Consider the following 16,576-nt stretch of genomic DNA (forward strand, 5'->3'; position numbering starts at 1 on the left):
GGTAGAATGCCTTTACATTGAGGCCTAACCTCCTGGTCATTTTTTCTTTGTCATTTTGCAGATACTTAACTTCACTCACTTGCTGCCAGTCCCACCAGGCTGCTGGGACATATGTACAATGAAAATCCATGCCAAAGAATCTCCCTTGAATTTTTTGACCAACCTAATGTTGAGCACGTCCTTGGGTGTTATATTTGAGATTCCGATGCTTGTGTATAAGGTGAGGTGTTTGTCTCCTGGATTTACATACATAAATGAGATGTTGTGGTGTATGGGCCTTACTGGCTGTGCAAACCTTTTATTGACTTCTACTTTACTTGTAGAAATCTGCAATGTGTTTTAGCTTCCTGAGAAATCTAGCAAAAAAAACCGAAACCCTGACAATTAAATTTTTTTTTGAATTTTTACTCATATATTTGTGGCTGCAGAGCTGAAGAAAAGGTTTTTTGTTTTTGTTTTGTTTTTAACCCCTTAACAACATATGACGTATTTATTAACATCATGCACCGTGTACCTACCTTTGATGCAAAAGTTACGGCTCTTGTAAGAAGGGCGGAAAAAAAACAAAACGGATTTTAGGTCCGAGGGTGAAAGGGTTAAGGATCGCGTTTGCAGATATATTAGTGATCAAATATTTGGCACCTAATGATTTAAATGTAGTTAAGTCCAAGTGGGTGTTATTAGATATTTTTTTTTTTTACCAAGGAAGTGTGTAACTCCACTTAGTATATCCGGAACTTTGTGCTGTGTAATATATCTTCAGTACTAATTTAGACTGCACGCTCCTCCTGGTAGTACCAGAGTACAGAGGTCATGTGACCCTGATGACATCACAGGTCCTTCTGCACTTCTGTGTAGTTGCTTACTGATGATTGGTCAGTGTCATACAGGAGGCAGAAGTGCATGCCCAGTGAAAAATATTGAATAACACCAACTTACACTTTACTAATGTTAACTCCATAGGTGCAAAATATTTGATTGCTAATCATTCCCCAACGTAGAGGTGAAATTAAGCCTGCCTGCTTAATGCTTGCCAGGAGTGATGGGATCCTGATAATTGATAGATCAGACCAGCAGCTTCTGAATTGTGTGCTCTCCATTGCTGGAAGCAGTAGCTTTGCCTCTGCAGGGCTGGAAGAGCTCAGGGTCACTGAAGCTGGTACATGCAGCGATCTATCCAGATTCAGAGCAGCGCTTTAAGAAGGAGAGATTTTATTCAGAAAGGACCTTTAAATCTTCTGTGTACTTATCATGTTTTTTTTTATGATACATTTAATTTCAGACCGGAAGCCTGCAGATGAGTACGGCACAATGTGGGATTCACCCGATTATCAGGCACTTGACCTTTGGTAAATATTACTTTTAAGTATATCTGTAAGGATTTGTTTTTAGTATTAGGTTATATTATATTAGTCATCTCTTCTGCAGGTTTCCAGCACATCCTCATCGTGCTATGAACTGAAATTATGTCTGTGTAAAATCTAGAGACTGGCAAACTGCAGATCCGCTTAGTTAAGAGATTGAATTTCCATCTGCTCACATAGTTCTAACACACGTGGCAGTAGGGCCAATTATATAAAAAGACAGTTACCCTACTATATCTTTGGAGTGAGGAGAAAAGCCGTGTAGACACGGTGAGAGCGACTCGACGAGTTTGTACTTCGTGAGATTTGACCCCATTACTTCTACGCTGCAAAGCAGTGATGATGCTAATCACTCAGCCACAGGGCTTCTATCCTTCTAAAATATGGTGTGGAGCTTCACATGATCAATATCTGAAGTATTAGAAGAGGTTTGTGGTTTTATTTGAGGTGTTTGTTTTTCTCTACATTTTCTGAAATTTGTGTTAAAGGGAATCTGTCACCAGGTATTTGCTACCGCCATATGAGAGCAGCATAAGGAACCGAGATTCCATACTGGGCTGCTTGCTGTTATTTTGGTAGAATCAGTTATATCTGCTTCAGATCTAGCAGTGCTCTGAGTGTTGAGCTGTGTACAGAGAAAGCTGACAGTCAGTGTTGGAGGTAGGGTTATACAGTGCTCAGTAATATGGAGGACTAAATGGCAGCAGGTTTAGTAGTCCTCTAGTGATAACCTCCTGTTGTTAAAATAGAGAATTTTTCAAAACTGCAGCAAGCAGCCTCCAGTAAGTATCACATCACTGGAATCCGTGTCTGTGTCTATATCATGCTGCTCTCAGATTAGGTGGCAAAAATCTGGTGACATATTCCTTTTAAAATCTTGCCGTTTCACCTTACATGTTTATTCCCATATTGATATTCCTTGTTTTGACTGTGATTCAACAGAGGAGAGTTTGCGCTGGCAGCATAGTCTCTCCCTAGGGGCATCTGCCTGGAAAGTGGACTACGAGTTAGGAACTGAACTTTATGAGAAGTACCAGAAGATGCAAGATATAGAATCGTGCAGGTATGATTTGTAGGCTGAGCGTCGGATAGCTTTTCTGTTCCTAGTTCTGTGTATAAATATGAACTTGTCTTCTCTCCGCAGGAAGAAAACTTTGGAGAATCCTAGCACTACACGACCGAAGGATGTGGAGCAGCCTCTTGTCTTCCTGCCACAATTAAATGCTGAGCCTGGTCTTGTGGTCAATTTTACTGCAACAGCGATAAGCAAAAGCTCGGTAACTTGTGATTGCACTATACTGGGATGTATATTTGAGGGTCTTGGTCTGAAATACGAGTTCTTGATTTTAGATAAATGTGAAAATAGAAACAAATGACCTATCGAGGGTACAAAAAGGAATGAAATATAACATGCTGCTTATTAGACCGCATAAAAGGGATGTCCACAACTAGGACACGCCCTTCTTAAGTACTGTTTCCTTGTTAAATAAAAACTCCCCACCCGTACTGGCACCATTCCAGCGATGTCAGTGTCTAGGTCTCCCAAGGCTCTCCAAGGTTTGTTCCAAGGAATCAAGAGCACATTAAGGTACCTTCACACTAAACGACTTTGCAACGAGAACGACAACGATCCGTGACGTTGCAGCGTCCTGGATAGCGATATCGTTGTGTTTGACACGCAGCAGCGATCTGGATCCTGCTGTGATATCGCTGGTCGTTGCTGAAAGTCCAGAACTTTATTTGGTCGCCAGATCGGTGTGTATCGTCGTGTTTGACAGCAAAAGCAACGATGCCAGCAATGTTTTACAATGGTAACCAGGGTAAATATCGGGTTACTAAGCGCAGGGCCGCGCTTAGTAACCCGATATTTACCCTGGTTACCATTGTAAAAGTAAAAAAAAAAACAGTACATACTCACCCTCTGATGTCTGTCACGTCCCCCGGCGTCCGCGCTGCTGCTTAGAGCTTCCTGCACTGAATGTGTCAGTGCCGGCCGTAAAGCAAAGCACAGCGGTGACGTCACCGCTGTGCTTTAGGGCCGGCGCTTACACAGTGCAGGGAAGCTGAAGGCGAGGGACACGACAGACATGGCAATGTAAGTATGTAGTGTTTGGGTTTTTTTACATTTACACTGGTAACCAGGGTAAACATCGGGTTACTAAGCGCGGCCCTGCGCTTAGTAACCCGATGTTTACCCGGGGACCTCGGCATCGTTGGTCGCTGGAGAGCTGTCTGTGTGACAGCTCTCCAGCGACCACACAGCGACGCTGCAGCGATCGGCAACGTTGTCGATATCGCTGCAGCGTCGCTTAATGTGACGGTACCTTTAGGCTGGTGATTGGCTGTAGGAATAGAGGGCACAGCAGCTCATTAGTAGCTAGTGATTGGCTGTAGGAATAGAGAGCACAGTAGCTGATTAGTAGCTAGTGATTGGCTGTAGGAATAGAGAGCACAGTAGCTCATTAGTAGCTAGTGATTGGCTGTAGGAATAGAGCACAGCAGCTGATTAGTAGCTAGTGATTGGCTGTAGGAATAGAGAGCACAGCAGCTCATTAGTGGCCACTGGCTGTAGGAATAGAGAGCACAGTAGCTCATTACTAGCTACAGATTGGCTGTAGGAATAGAGAGCACAGCAGCTCATTAGTAGCTAGTGATTGGCTGTAGCAATAGAGAGCACAGCAGCTCATTAGTGGCCGCTGTAGGAATAGAGGGCACAGCAGCTCATTAGTAGCTAGTGATTGGCTGTAGGAATAGAAAGCACAGCAGCTCATTAGCTAGTGATTGGCTGTAGGAATAGAGAGCACAGCAGCTCATTAGTGGCCACTGGCTGTAGGAATAGAGAGCACAGTAGCTCATTAGTAGCTAGTGATTGGCTGTAGGAATAGAGAGCACAGCAGCTCATTAGTAGCTAGTGATTGGCTGTAGGAATAGAGGGCACAGCAGCTCATTAGTGGCCACTGATTGGCTGTAGGAATAGAGAGCACAATAGCTCATTAGTAGCTAGTGATTGGCTGTAGGAATAGAGAGCACAGTAGCTCATTAGTAGCTAGTGATTGGCTGTAGGAATAGAAAGCACAGCATTTCATTAGTAGCTAGTGATTGGCTGTAGGAATAGAAAGCACAGCAGCTCATTAGTAGCTAGTGATTGGCTGTAGGAATAGAGAGCACAGCAGCTCATTAGTAGCTAGTGATTGGCTGTAGGAATAGAAAGCACAGCAGCTCATTAGTAGCTAGTGATTGGCTGTAGGAATAGAGAGCACAGCAGCTCATTAGTAGCTAGTGATTGGCTGTAGGAATAGAAAGCACAGCAGCTCATTAGTAGCTAGTGATTGGCTGTAGGAATAGAAAGCACAGCAGCTCATTAGTAGCTAGTGATTGGCTGTAGGAATAGAAAGCACAGCAGCTCATTAGTAGCTAGTGATTGGCTGTAGGAATAGAGAGCACAGCAGCTCATTAGTAGCTAGTGATTGGCTGTAGGAATAGAAAGCACAGCAGCTCATTAGTAGCTAGTGATTGGCTGTAGGAATAGAAAGCACAGCAGCTCATTAGTAGCTAGTGATTGGCTGTAGGAATAGAAAGCACAGCAGCTCATTAGTAGCTAGTGATTGGCTGTAGGAATAGAAAGCACAGCAGCTCATTAGTAGCTAGTGATTGGCTGTAGGAATAGAGAGCACAGCAGCTCATTAGTAGCTAGTGATTGGCTGTAGGAATAGAAAGCACAGCAGCTCATTAGTAGCTAGTGATTGGCTGTAGGAATAGAAAGCACAGCAGCTCATTAGTAGCTAGTGATTGGCTGTAGGAATAGAGAGCACAGCAGCTCATTAGTAGCTAGTGATTGGCTGTAGGAATAGAAAGCACAGCAGCTCATTAGTAGCTAGTGATTGGCTGTAGGAAAAGAGAGCACAGCAGCTCATTAGTGGCCGCTGATTAGCTGTATGTGTACAGGGCAAAGCAGCTCATTAGTAGCTCATGATTGGCTGTAGGAATAGAGAGCACAGCAGCTCATTAGTGGCCACTGGCTGTAGGAATAGAGAGCACAGTAGCTCATTACTAGCTAGAGATTGGCTGTAGGAATAGAGAGCACAGCAGCTCATTAGTAGCTAGTGATTGGCTGTAGCAATAGAGAGCACAGCAGCTCATTAGTGGCCGCTGTAGGAATAGAGGGCACAGCAGCTCATTAGTAGCTAGTGATTGGCTGTAGGAATAGAAAGCACAGCAGCTCATTAGCTAGTGATTGGCTGTAGGAATAGAGAGCACAGCAGCTCATTAGTGGCCGCTGATTGACTGTAGGAATAGAGAGCACAGTAGCTCATTAGTAGCTAGTGATTGGCTGTAGGAATAGAAAGCACAGCAGCTCATTAGTAGCTAGTGATTGGCTGTAGGAATAGAGAGCACAGCAGCTCATTAGTAGCTAGTGATTGGCTGTAGGAATAGAAAGCACAGCAGCTCATTAGTAGCTAGTGATTGGCTGTAGGAATAGAGAGCACAGCAGCTCATTAGTAGCTAGTGATTGGCTGTAGGAATAGAAAGCACAGCAGCTCATTAGTAGCTAGTGATTGGCTGTAGGAATAGAAAGCACAGCAGCTCATTAGTAGCTAGTGATTGGCTGTAGGAATAGAAAGCACAGCAGCTCATTAGTAGCTAGTGATTGGCTGTAGGAATAGAGAGCACAGCAGCTCATTAGTAGCTAGTGATTGGCTGTAGGAATAGAAAGCACAGCAGCTCATTAGTAGCTAGTGATTGGCTGTAGGAATAGAAAGCACAGCAGCTCATTAGTAGCTAGTGATTGGCTGTAGGAATAGAAAGCACAGCAGCTCATTAGTAGCTAGTGATTGGCTGTAGGAATAGAAAGCACAGCAGCTCATTAGTAGCTAGTGATTGGCTGTAGGAATAGAGAGCACAGCAGCTCATTAGTAGCTAGTGATTGGCTGTAGGAATAGAAAGCACAGCAGCTCATTAGTAGCTAGTGATTGGCTGTAGGAATAGAAAGCACAGCAGCTCATTAGTAGCTAGTGATTGGCTGTAGGAATAGAGAGCACAGCAGCTCATTAGTAGCTAGTGATTGGCTGTAGGAATAGAAAGCACAGCAGCTCATTAGTAGCTAGTGATTGGCTGTAGGAAAAGAGAGCACAGCAGCTCATTAGTGGCCGCTGATTAGCTGTATGTGTACAGGGCAAAGCAGCTCATTAGTAGCTCATGATTGGCTGTAGGAATAGAGCACAGCAGCTCATTAGTGGCCGCTGATTAGCTGTATGTGTACAGGGCAAAGCAGCTCATTAGTAGCTAGTGATTGGCTGTAGGAATAGAGCACAGCAGCTCATTAGTAGCTAGTGATTGGCTGTAGGAATAGAGAGCACAGCAGCTCATTAGTAGCCACTGGCTGTAGGAATAGAGAGCACAGTAGCTCATTACTAGCTAGAGATTGGCTGTAGGAATAGAGAGCACAGCAGCTCATTAGTAGCTAGTGATTGGCTGTAGCAATAGAGAGCACAGCAGCTCATTAGTGGCCGCTGTAGGAATAGAGGGCACAGCAGCTCATTAGTAGCTAGTGATTGGCTGTAGGAATAGAAAGCACAGCAGCTCATTAGCTAGTGATTGGCTGTAGGAATAGAGAGCACAGCAGCTCATTAGTGGCCGCTGATTGACTGTAGGAATAGAGAGCACAGTAGCTCATTAGTAGCTAGTGATTGGCTGTAGGAATAGAAAGCACAGCAGCTCATTAGTGGCCGCTGTAGGAATAGAGGGCACAGCAGCTCATTAGTAGCTAGTGATTGGCTGTAGGAATAGAAAGCACAGCAGCTCATTAGCTAGTGATTGGCTGTAGGAATAGAGAGCACAGCAGCTCATTAGTGGCCGCTGATTGGCTGTAGGAATAGAGAGCACAGTAGCTCATTAGTAGCTAGTGATTGGCTGTAGGAATAGAGCACAGCAGCTCATTAGTAGCTAGTGATTGGCTGTAGGAATAGAGAGCACAGCAGCTCATTAGTAGCTAGTGATTGGCTGTAGGAATAGAAAGCACAGCAGCTCATTAGCAGCTAGTGATTGGCTGTAGGAATAGAAAGCACAGCATTTCATTAGTAGCTAGTGATTGGCTGTAGGAATAGAGAGCACAGCAGCTCATTAGTGGCCGCTGATCCAAATTTGCCAAAACTTTATCCAACAGTTGTGCATGTACTTAATATGGTCATTAAGCAGAGCTGCTTTATTGATCTTATAGTTATTTACTCATTTATGTTTTAGATGAAAACTATATTACTGAAGAATCCATCTCCCTTTCCAGTTTGGGTTCAACTACTACCTCTCTCTCATTATCCCAATCCACAAGCTGCTCTGAGCCTTCTTAGCAAATGGTATGAAAATGAGCTGTAGTATTGGAAAGGCATGGTAAATCTGCCCACTGATTTCTCTTCTTTATGTTGCAAAGTTTTCATTTTTATTATATTCTTCCTTTTGTCTAGGTATGGTATACACGATCAGATCATTGACTTTACTACCGCAGAGTTTAGCCTCCATAAGGAATGTCACCAAGAGGTAAGTTATTCACAGCTGTTTAATGGTTTAAAATAAATTTGAGCCAGACACTCCCCAGTTCAATAGTAAAATAGGTGACAAGACGTATTAAATCTACCTCATTTGCAGTGATTTAATTAAAGTATTTTTGATTGCTATGGGTTTGGATCTTACTACCTAGAAACAACTACTCGACATGCATTACAACAGCAAAATGTGGTGTTACATTCAAGTACGTAAATGATTGTATATGAATTGCAGGGTCCACCAGAGAGCGTGCCATTCTTAGTTAGCCTTTCTTAACGAGCTGTGGTGCAAAGGAGAAGATTCACTCCAACCCATTATGTCCATATTCCCTGATATAGCCGATACATAGAGAATGTTGGTGCAATTAATGAGATATATATAGATATATATATATATATATATATATATATATATATATATATATATATATATATATATATATATATATATATATATATATATATATATATATATATATATATATATGTATATGTATATACACATACTTTTTGTGAACAGTTTTAGAGAGTTGACTATATTAGATTTTTTTTCTTAACTTTCAGCTTAAGGAAGGAGATGACTGCACTCATGAAGTGGTTGAATTTCAGTTGCAGCCATGGGAAAGTCAGCAAGTTGGTATAGTCTTCACACCTGTAGACTACAGGAGAGTAATCTCTCTTATAGTTATCAGGTATGTATATTTTATAAAATTGCATGGTTTGTTAGCAATTGTGACTTTCTGAATTTTGCTTCTGCAGACTTATTGCATACCAACATAATGGAGGGATCTGAAAATGAAAGAGTGCAGTCTAACCCAAGTTTCAGATTTTTCTCTTGCAGGAGTGTCTCTCCCAGTAATGTTGGCTGGGTGTGAGGCCTGAGTGTACACAAGGTGCTGCTGTCTAAATAAGCTCATAACAGCACAGCTTCTATCCTATAATTACACTGGTCTGCAAAAAAAATTTTTTTCAAGAGCTGTTTTGGTTATTCCACGTAATCTTTGTTTTTAAGTGCGCTGAATCCGAAAATGACCTCCGTTTTGTCATAGGACATCACGTTTTCTGACAATTTAAGTAACTATGTTAAATAAGACAATACCTCAAAATAAATGAAAATAGACTCATAAAATTAATTTTTTATTACAAATGTTTCATGAAAATCATTTTTTAACTGCAATGAGCTCACTAACACACACTAAAATCGATTCTTCTTCCTTGTGAGGCTTCTCTTGGTACATTTGCGCTTGTGAGTAGCATCTGTAATGTCTCTCTGAAGCGTCCAACAGTAGTCTGCCATCATTGTAATGCTCCATCTTCCCTGGTATCTTCTTTCCATCTCTTTAATGTCCTGGTGGAATCGTTCACCTTGCTCTTCACTCACAGCTCCCAAATTTTCAGGAAAGTTGTCAAGGTGGGAATGGAGGAAATGCACTTTCAATCTCATCAGGCAACCTAAAGCTTGAAATGCTTTCAGCATTCGTCCGACGATTTTTTTGTAGTCAGGGTCTTTGTTATTGCCTAAAAATTTCTCTACGACCTCTTTAAATGCAAACCACCCTTCTTTTTGAGGATGCGTCATGGTATTGATAAACTCTTGATCAGCTATAAGCCTTCTAATGTCTGGTCCGACAAACACACCTTCCTTCAATTTTGCCTCCGAGAGGCCTGGGAACTTGGTGACCAAGTATTTGAAGCATTCTCCATCTTTTGGAAGTGATTTTACGAATTGCTTCATCAATTCCAAGCCTTGCAACATGTTGATGCTGGTTTCATTAGCTCACTCTGAAAGTTCTTTTCTTTGAAAGTTATATTTTTTTGGCATTGTATATCTTCAATGCATTGATGTGAATTGATTAATAGTAATTTTGACTTTCAAAACACTAAGATAAAAAAAATACCAAAAATTTAGAAAAATATGCTAAATTTGAAGAGAATTTTGCATTTTGTGGCAAATCCTGACGTCCAGGATTTTTTGAAATATTTTTTTCGTTTTCAACACCCCAAAATACATGGAAATTAGTGAAAATAATCAAACAGCTTTTTAGTCGCAGACCTGTGTTATTTAATCTGTGTCCTCCTATTTGCAGCCTATTTGCTCTACTCTCCCTTAAGCCTCCTTCACACCTCCTGATTTTTCCGGTGCTGGAAAAATCAGTACTGGTGCTATCTGTGTCCGTGTCTACAGTCCGTGTGCCATCTGTGCACCATACATGTGATACTTACTGGAATTGAATGCAGGACAGAAATGTAATATAATAGATAGATAGATATCTGTGAGATGCATATTTGGTGCCATGCTTGTGTAGTTTACTGTACATTAATTGAGCTGGAAAAAAAGGATAAGGGTCCCCCTTATTTTTAATAACCAGCTAAGGTAAAGCAGACAGTTTTGGTCTGGTCTTATGCTGGAAAGAGCCCAATATCCATAGAGCTCCCCAGCCTATTAATATCCGCTCACAGCTTTCTGTTTTGCCTCAGCTGGTAATAAAAAAGGGGGGAATCTAAAAAAAAAAATTGACATGTGGTCCCCCCTATCTATATATATATAATTGTCTAAGGGTTTTTCTGTCTGTCTGTCCTGGAAATCCCGCGTCTGATTGGTCGATGATGTCATAAAGGTTGCCTCGACCAATCAGCGACGGGCACAGTCTGCCGCGAATTCTGGAATCATCATTGTCCATATACTACGGGGACATGCGTATTCTAGAATACCCGGTGCGTTAGAATCGGGCCACAATCTAGTTTGTAATAACCAGCAAAGGCTAAGCAGGCAGCTGCTGGCTGATATTAATAGGCTGGGAAGGTCCATGAATATTGGCCTGTTCCCAGCCTAAGACCAGCCCTCAGCCACCCCAAAAATGGCACAACCATTAGATGTGTCAATTCTGGCACTTAGCCTCTGCTCTTACTGATTGCCCTGGTGCGGTGGCAATCAGGGTAATGGGATAGGTTGGGGGGGTTGACGTCAGCAGCTGGCTGTGACATCAACTCCTGGGGTTAGTAATGAAGAGGGTTTGTGTCAGACACCCCCATTACTAACTCCGTAGTGAAAAGAAATAAACACATACCCACGAAAGTCTATTATTTGCAACAATCAGTCCCTGACTATTTACTTTTCACCCATTTTTTTTTAATATATAAAAAAAAATAATGGTCTGCCGTGAATGGAGGTCTTGTGACATTGCCCGTTCAGTGATGGAAGCTCCATAGACTGGAGCAGCAGCCACTGCTGGGTCCCGTGCTGCATTCCGTGAGATCCTGACTGCTGTGACATCAGTAAGGTTACCGCAGTTCACAGCCTCTGGGTCTCACGCAGCGCAAGAACCGGAATAATGAGCGCTGACTATTCAGCAAGTTGTTTTACTTTATATGTAGGAAACAAATAGACATTAAAGGTAAAATTTGTGTGAAAGTATATATAGCTTTTAAACAACAAGCTGTAGCATTACTTTTACAGTACAAGGAAAATTACAGAGGGTCTCTGTCCTCAGGGATTGGAATGATTTTCTTGTCATCTACTGAACAATGAAGTACATGGATACAGAGATTTCAGTTTGTGTGATGTTGCTTATTACCATTTCATTATTTTCAGAAATAACCTGACTGTTCTGGACATGGTCACTGTAGAGGGTGTTGGCGCAAGAGAAATGCTGCGCATTGGAGGGAGACTGCCTGGAATAGGAGGGTCTCTCAGATTCAAAGTCCCAGAGTCCACCCTGATGGACTGCAGACAGCGTGAGTTTATTTCACCAAAATATTTTTTATGTTGTGGTGTGACTGTAAATTAATGTGGACAAAAATTTATTGCAGATTTCTGTTGAAAAGAATCAAAACATAAAAAAAGTCCGCAGTATCAGAAACCCGTTTTTGCTCTGTACTTTTTGCTCCTATTCTTTTTCTTTAGTGGCATCAATCCTCCAGTTGAAAAGAATGAAAAAAAAACATTTGCTATAGTGATGTCCCCCCAAAAAAAGAAAAAAGTGCAAAAAGAAAAATGCATGGGTGTATACAGTTAGGTCCATATATATTTGGACAGAGGCAACATTTTTTTCTAATTTTGGTTATAGACATTGCCACAATGAATTTTAAACAAAACAATTCAGATGCAGTTGAAGTTCAGACTTTCAGCTTTCATTTGAGGGTATCCACATTAAGATTGGAGCCTAAGCAAGCCAGTTTAATAAAGCAAATAAGTGGAATATTCTTGAATGGCCAAGTCAGTCACCAGATCTCAACCCAATTGAGCATGCATTTCACTTGTTAAAGACTAAACTTCAGACAGAAAGGCCCACAAACAAACCGCAACTGAAAACCACCGAAGTGAAGGCCTGGCAGAGCATCAAAAAGGAGGAAACACAGCGTCTGGTGATGTCCATGAATTAAAGACTTCAGTCAGCCATTGCCAACAAAGGGTTTTCAACCAAGTACTAAAAATGAACATTTTATTTAAAATTATTGAATCTGTCCAATTACTTTTGGTCCCTTTAAAAACAGGGTGGCACATGTTAAGGAGCTGAAACTCCTAAACCCTTCATCCAATTTTAATGTGGATATCCTCAAATGAAAGCTGAAAGTCTGAACTTCAACTGCATCTGAATTGTTTTGTTTAATATTCATTGTGGTAATGTCTATAACCAAAATTAGAAAAATGGTGTCTCTGTCCAAATATATATGGACCTAACTGTATATAGGTGTATGTACAGGGCCGTATTTAGAGTTTCTGCTGCCCTAGGCACTTTTAGTGCTGTCTCCCCCTTTGGGGAGTATGACACTATCGGCAGTGACTTTGGCAAGAATCGCTGATGTGAAAGTAGCCTTTTGCAGCAGATCCGGCAGTTTTTCTGCATCTGCCGCGTAACGGATCACTTACAGCAACACTGCGTTTGCCGTGATCTGGCAAATGCGGTACCATACCTCCTAACCTTTGAAGAAGGGAAAAAGGTATAAAGTTTGCGGCGCGCGTAGTGCGCCGCGGCAAATTTTAGGCCACACCTCTGACCACACCCATTTCACAACTAGTCACACCCATATCCACGTCCCAACCACACCCATTTAGCACTGCTGATCACACTGTTTCATATACAATGTGCTCCATATTGTATAATGGCCACACATGATGCTCAATACTGTATAATGGCCACACATGATGCTCAATACTGTATAATGGCCACACATGATGCTCCATACTGTATAATGGCCACACATGATGCTCAATACTGTATAATGGCCACACATGATGCTCAATACTGTATAATGGCCACACACAGTTCTCCATACAATATAATGATCCCACATGATGCTCCATACTGTATAATGGCCACACATGATGCTCCCTACTGTATAATGGCCACACATGATGCTCCATACTGTATAATGGCCACACATGATGCTCCATACTGTATAATGGCCATTGGCCACACATGATGCTCCATACTGTATAATGGCCACACATGATGCTCCATACTGTATAATGGCCACACATGATGCTCAATACTGTATAATGGCCACACATGATGCTCAATACTGTATAATGGCCATTGACCACACATGATGCTCCATACTGTATAATGGCCACACATGATGCTCCATACTGTAAAATGTCCCCACATGATGTTCAATACTGTATAATGGCCCCACATGATGCTCAATACTGTATAATGGCCACGCATGATGCTCCATACTGTATAATGACCCACATGATGTCCAATACTGTATAATGGCCCCACATGATGCTCAATACTGTATAATGGCCCCACATGATGCTCAATACTGTATAATGGCCACACCTGATGCTCCATACTGTATAATGGCCACACATGATGCTCCATACTGTATAATGACCCCACATGATGCTCAATACTGTTTAATGCCCCCCTCCCATCTTGTATGCATGGCTCATCTCCCCCCCCCCTCCTGTATGCATGGCTCATATCCCCCCCTCCTGTATGCATGGCTCATCTCCCTCCCATCCCATATGCATGGCTCATATTCCCCCCCCCCCCCTCCTGTATGCATGGCTCATATTCCCCCCCCGTATGTATAACTCTTATTCCCCCCCCCCTCCTGTATGCATGGCTCATATTCCCCCCCCCCCTCCTGTATGCATGGCCCATCTCCCTCCCATCCCGTATGCATGGCTCATGTGCATGGCTCATATTCCCCCACACACCTGTATGCATGGCTCATATTCCCCCCCTGTATGAATGGCTCATATTCCCCTTCCCCCCCCTCCTGTATGCATGGCTCATATTCCCCCCCTCCCTCCTGTATGCATGGCTCCTATTCCCCCCCCTCCTGCATGCATGGCTCATATTCCCCCCCCCCCCCCCCCCCTCCTGTATGCATGGCCCATCTCCCTCCCATCCCGTATGCATGGCTCATATGCATGGCTCATATTCCCCCCCCCCCCTCCTGTATGCATGGCTCATATTCCCCCCCCCCCTCCTGTATGCATGGCTCATATTTCCCCCCCCCCCCCCCCCCTGTATGCATGGCTCATATTCCACTCCCCCTCCTGTATGCATGGCTCATATTCCCCCCCCCCCCCCTGTATGCATGGCTCATATTCCACTCCCCCTCCTGTATGCATGGCTCATATTCCCCCCCTCCTCCTGTATGCATGACTCATATTCACCCCCCCCTCTCCCATCTTGCATGGCTCGGCTTACTGCCCTCCTTCATGCGTTTTTTCTCCATAGACTAACATTAGTGACGCATTGCCACACGTCGCGACCGTTGCGTCGGAACGTCGGCACAAAAAAAGTTACATGTAACGTTTTTTGGTGCTTCGTGCCCAGCATTTCCGACTGCGCATGCGCGGCCGGAACTCCGCACCCTCCTGCCCGGAGCTCACAATGGGGCAGCGGATGCGTTGAAAAACTGCATCCGCTGCCCCTGTTGTGCGGCGCTTTCACAGTATGCGTCGGTACGTTGCGACGTGCGTCGTACGACGCTAGTGTGAAAGTAGCCTAAGGCGAAGTACGCCTGCGCAGGAGCGTGATTGGGAACACACTGTGGATGATATAGGATGCTGTGTGGAGAGTGATGCTCAACTTGTCTCTGCAGAATTCCCCCTAGATGTTCGATTGGGTTTGAAACTCTGAGACCGATTTGGCCATTGAATTACTTTCACCCTGTTCTTCATGAGAAATGCAACAGATGTGTTTTGAATCATTATGTTGGAAAAGTGCACGGAATGATTCTTCACTTTCACTATAGAGCAGTAAATCTGTGAATTCATGATACCATCACAGAAATGTAGCTCTCTGACACCAGCAACTCCACATAAGGACACTGCCACCACCATGTTTCACTGTAGGCACTATGCATTTTTCTAAATTCATTTTTCAAAATACATGGTGCCTATCATGAAATGCTGTGGTGACAGCGTCCATATGTGGGGCTGAATGAGTGCATTAATGTTATTACGAATTCACAGATATACTGCTCTATATTGAATAAAGAGAAGATGCCACCATCATTCCATGCCCTTGGTAGATGTGCACTTTTCTAACATGGCAATGATCCAAAACACATATCTGTTGAATTTCTGAAGAAAAACTGGGTGAAAGTGATTCAGTGGCCAAATATGTCTTCTGATCTGAATCTAATCAAACACCTATGGGGAATTCTGAAGAGACAAGTTGAGCATCACTCTCCAGCATCCAGGCTCTAAAAGCGGATGCTCTTGAAGAAAGAAAAAAAAAATGATACAGTATGTGGCCAGTTTGTTCATTCCACGCATAATGTTTGACTTTAACACAAATGCAAAAATGTTTTTTTTTTTTTTTTTTTTTTTTTTTTTTTTGTTTTTTACTTTCCTGCTTTTTTATTTGTGCTTTTTTATTAATAAAATTTGTCACAAGCCTTTCACTAAGCTTGAAAATGTTGCATTCATACTAGTCACATTCTGGTCTCCACTAGGATATTTGAGTGCAATTGTGCAAAAATATTGCCACATTTAAAATTGGCTTAAATGACCAACAAGCGAAAATCATCTGGATAAGGAAAACTATGCCGACAATGTCGAGCAAAACTAAAAAGTTATGGGAAAATAACAGCTTATAATTAGTGAGGAGCGAGTATACTCGTTGCTCGGGTGGTCTCCAAGTATTTGTAACTACTCGGAGATTTAATTTTTGTTCACACATCTGCATGATTTACGGCTGTTAGCCAGCCTGAGTACATGTGGGGTTGCCTGGTTGCTAGGGAATCCCCACATGTATTCAGCCTGTCTAGCAGCTGTAAATCATGCAGCTGTGTGAACAAAAACTAAATCTCCGAGCACCAACAAATACTCGGAGACCACCCGAGCGTGCTTAGGGAAACCCGAGCAACGAGTATACTCGCTCATCACTACTTTTAAACTGTTTAATAATATGTTTTCTGTGGATTTGCATTATGTCATATTCTTAAGACATGTCATGTGGTTTGAACGTGAATGGTAAATCCACTGCTTTTCTGTTTTAATTTTTACAGAGCTCAAGGAAAGCAAGCAAGTTCTGTCCATCACAAAAATCTTTAAAGTTGAGAACATCGGTTCTTTACCCATAACAATTGTGTCCATGAAAATAAATGGATACAGCTGCCAAGGTTTTGGGTTTGAAGTCCTAGACTGTTATACATTTTCCCTAAGCCAGAACGCCTCAAAGGAAATCAGTATTGTGTAAGTTTTCA

At 42.6% G+C, this 16,576-nt stretch overlaps 1 protein-coding gene across 3 annotated transcripts in view; it reads left to right on the forward strand.

Moving 5' to 3' along the window:
* TMEM131L (transmembrane 131 like) overlaps positions 1 to 16,576 on the forward strand; it is a 161,739-nt gene that overhangs the window by 110,328 nt on the left and 34,835 nt on the right. For all 3 annotated transcript variants that reach the window (XM_077279362.1, XM_077279361.1, XM_077279363.1), the window contains 9 exons: positions 62 to 220; positions 1,283 to 1,349; positions 2,307 to 2,427; positions 2,509 to 2,641; positions 7,605 to 7,714; positions 7,823 to 7,895; positions 8,465 to 8,592; positions 11,493 to 11,635; positions 16,379 to 16,565. In XM_077279362.1, the coding sequence (XP_077135477.1) occupies positions 62 to 220; positions 1,283 to 1,349; positions 2,307 to 2,427; positions 2,509 to 2,641; positions 7,605 to 7,714; positions 7,823 to 7,895; positions 8,465 to 8,592; positions 11,493 to 11,635; positions 16,379 to 16,565 (1,121 nt within the window). The remainder of the gene's footprint in view (positions 1 to 61; positions 221 to 1,282; positions 1,350 to 2,306; positions 2,428 to 2,508; positions 2,642 to 7,604; positions 7,715 to 7,822; positions 7,896 to 8,464; positions 8,593 to 11,492; positions 11,636 to 16,378; positions 16,566 to 16,576) is intronic.

This window comes from Ranitomeya variabilis, chromosome 1, assembly GCF_051348905.1.
Source record: "Ranitomeya variabilis isolate aRanVar5 chromosome 1, aRanVar5.hap1, whole genome shotgun sequence".
Taxonomy (NCBI): domain Eukaryota; kingdom Metazoa; phylum Chordata; class Amphibia; order Anura; family Dendrobatidae; genus Ranitomeya; species Ranitomeya variabilis.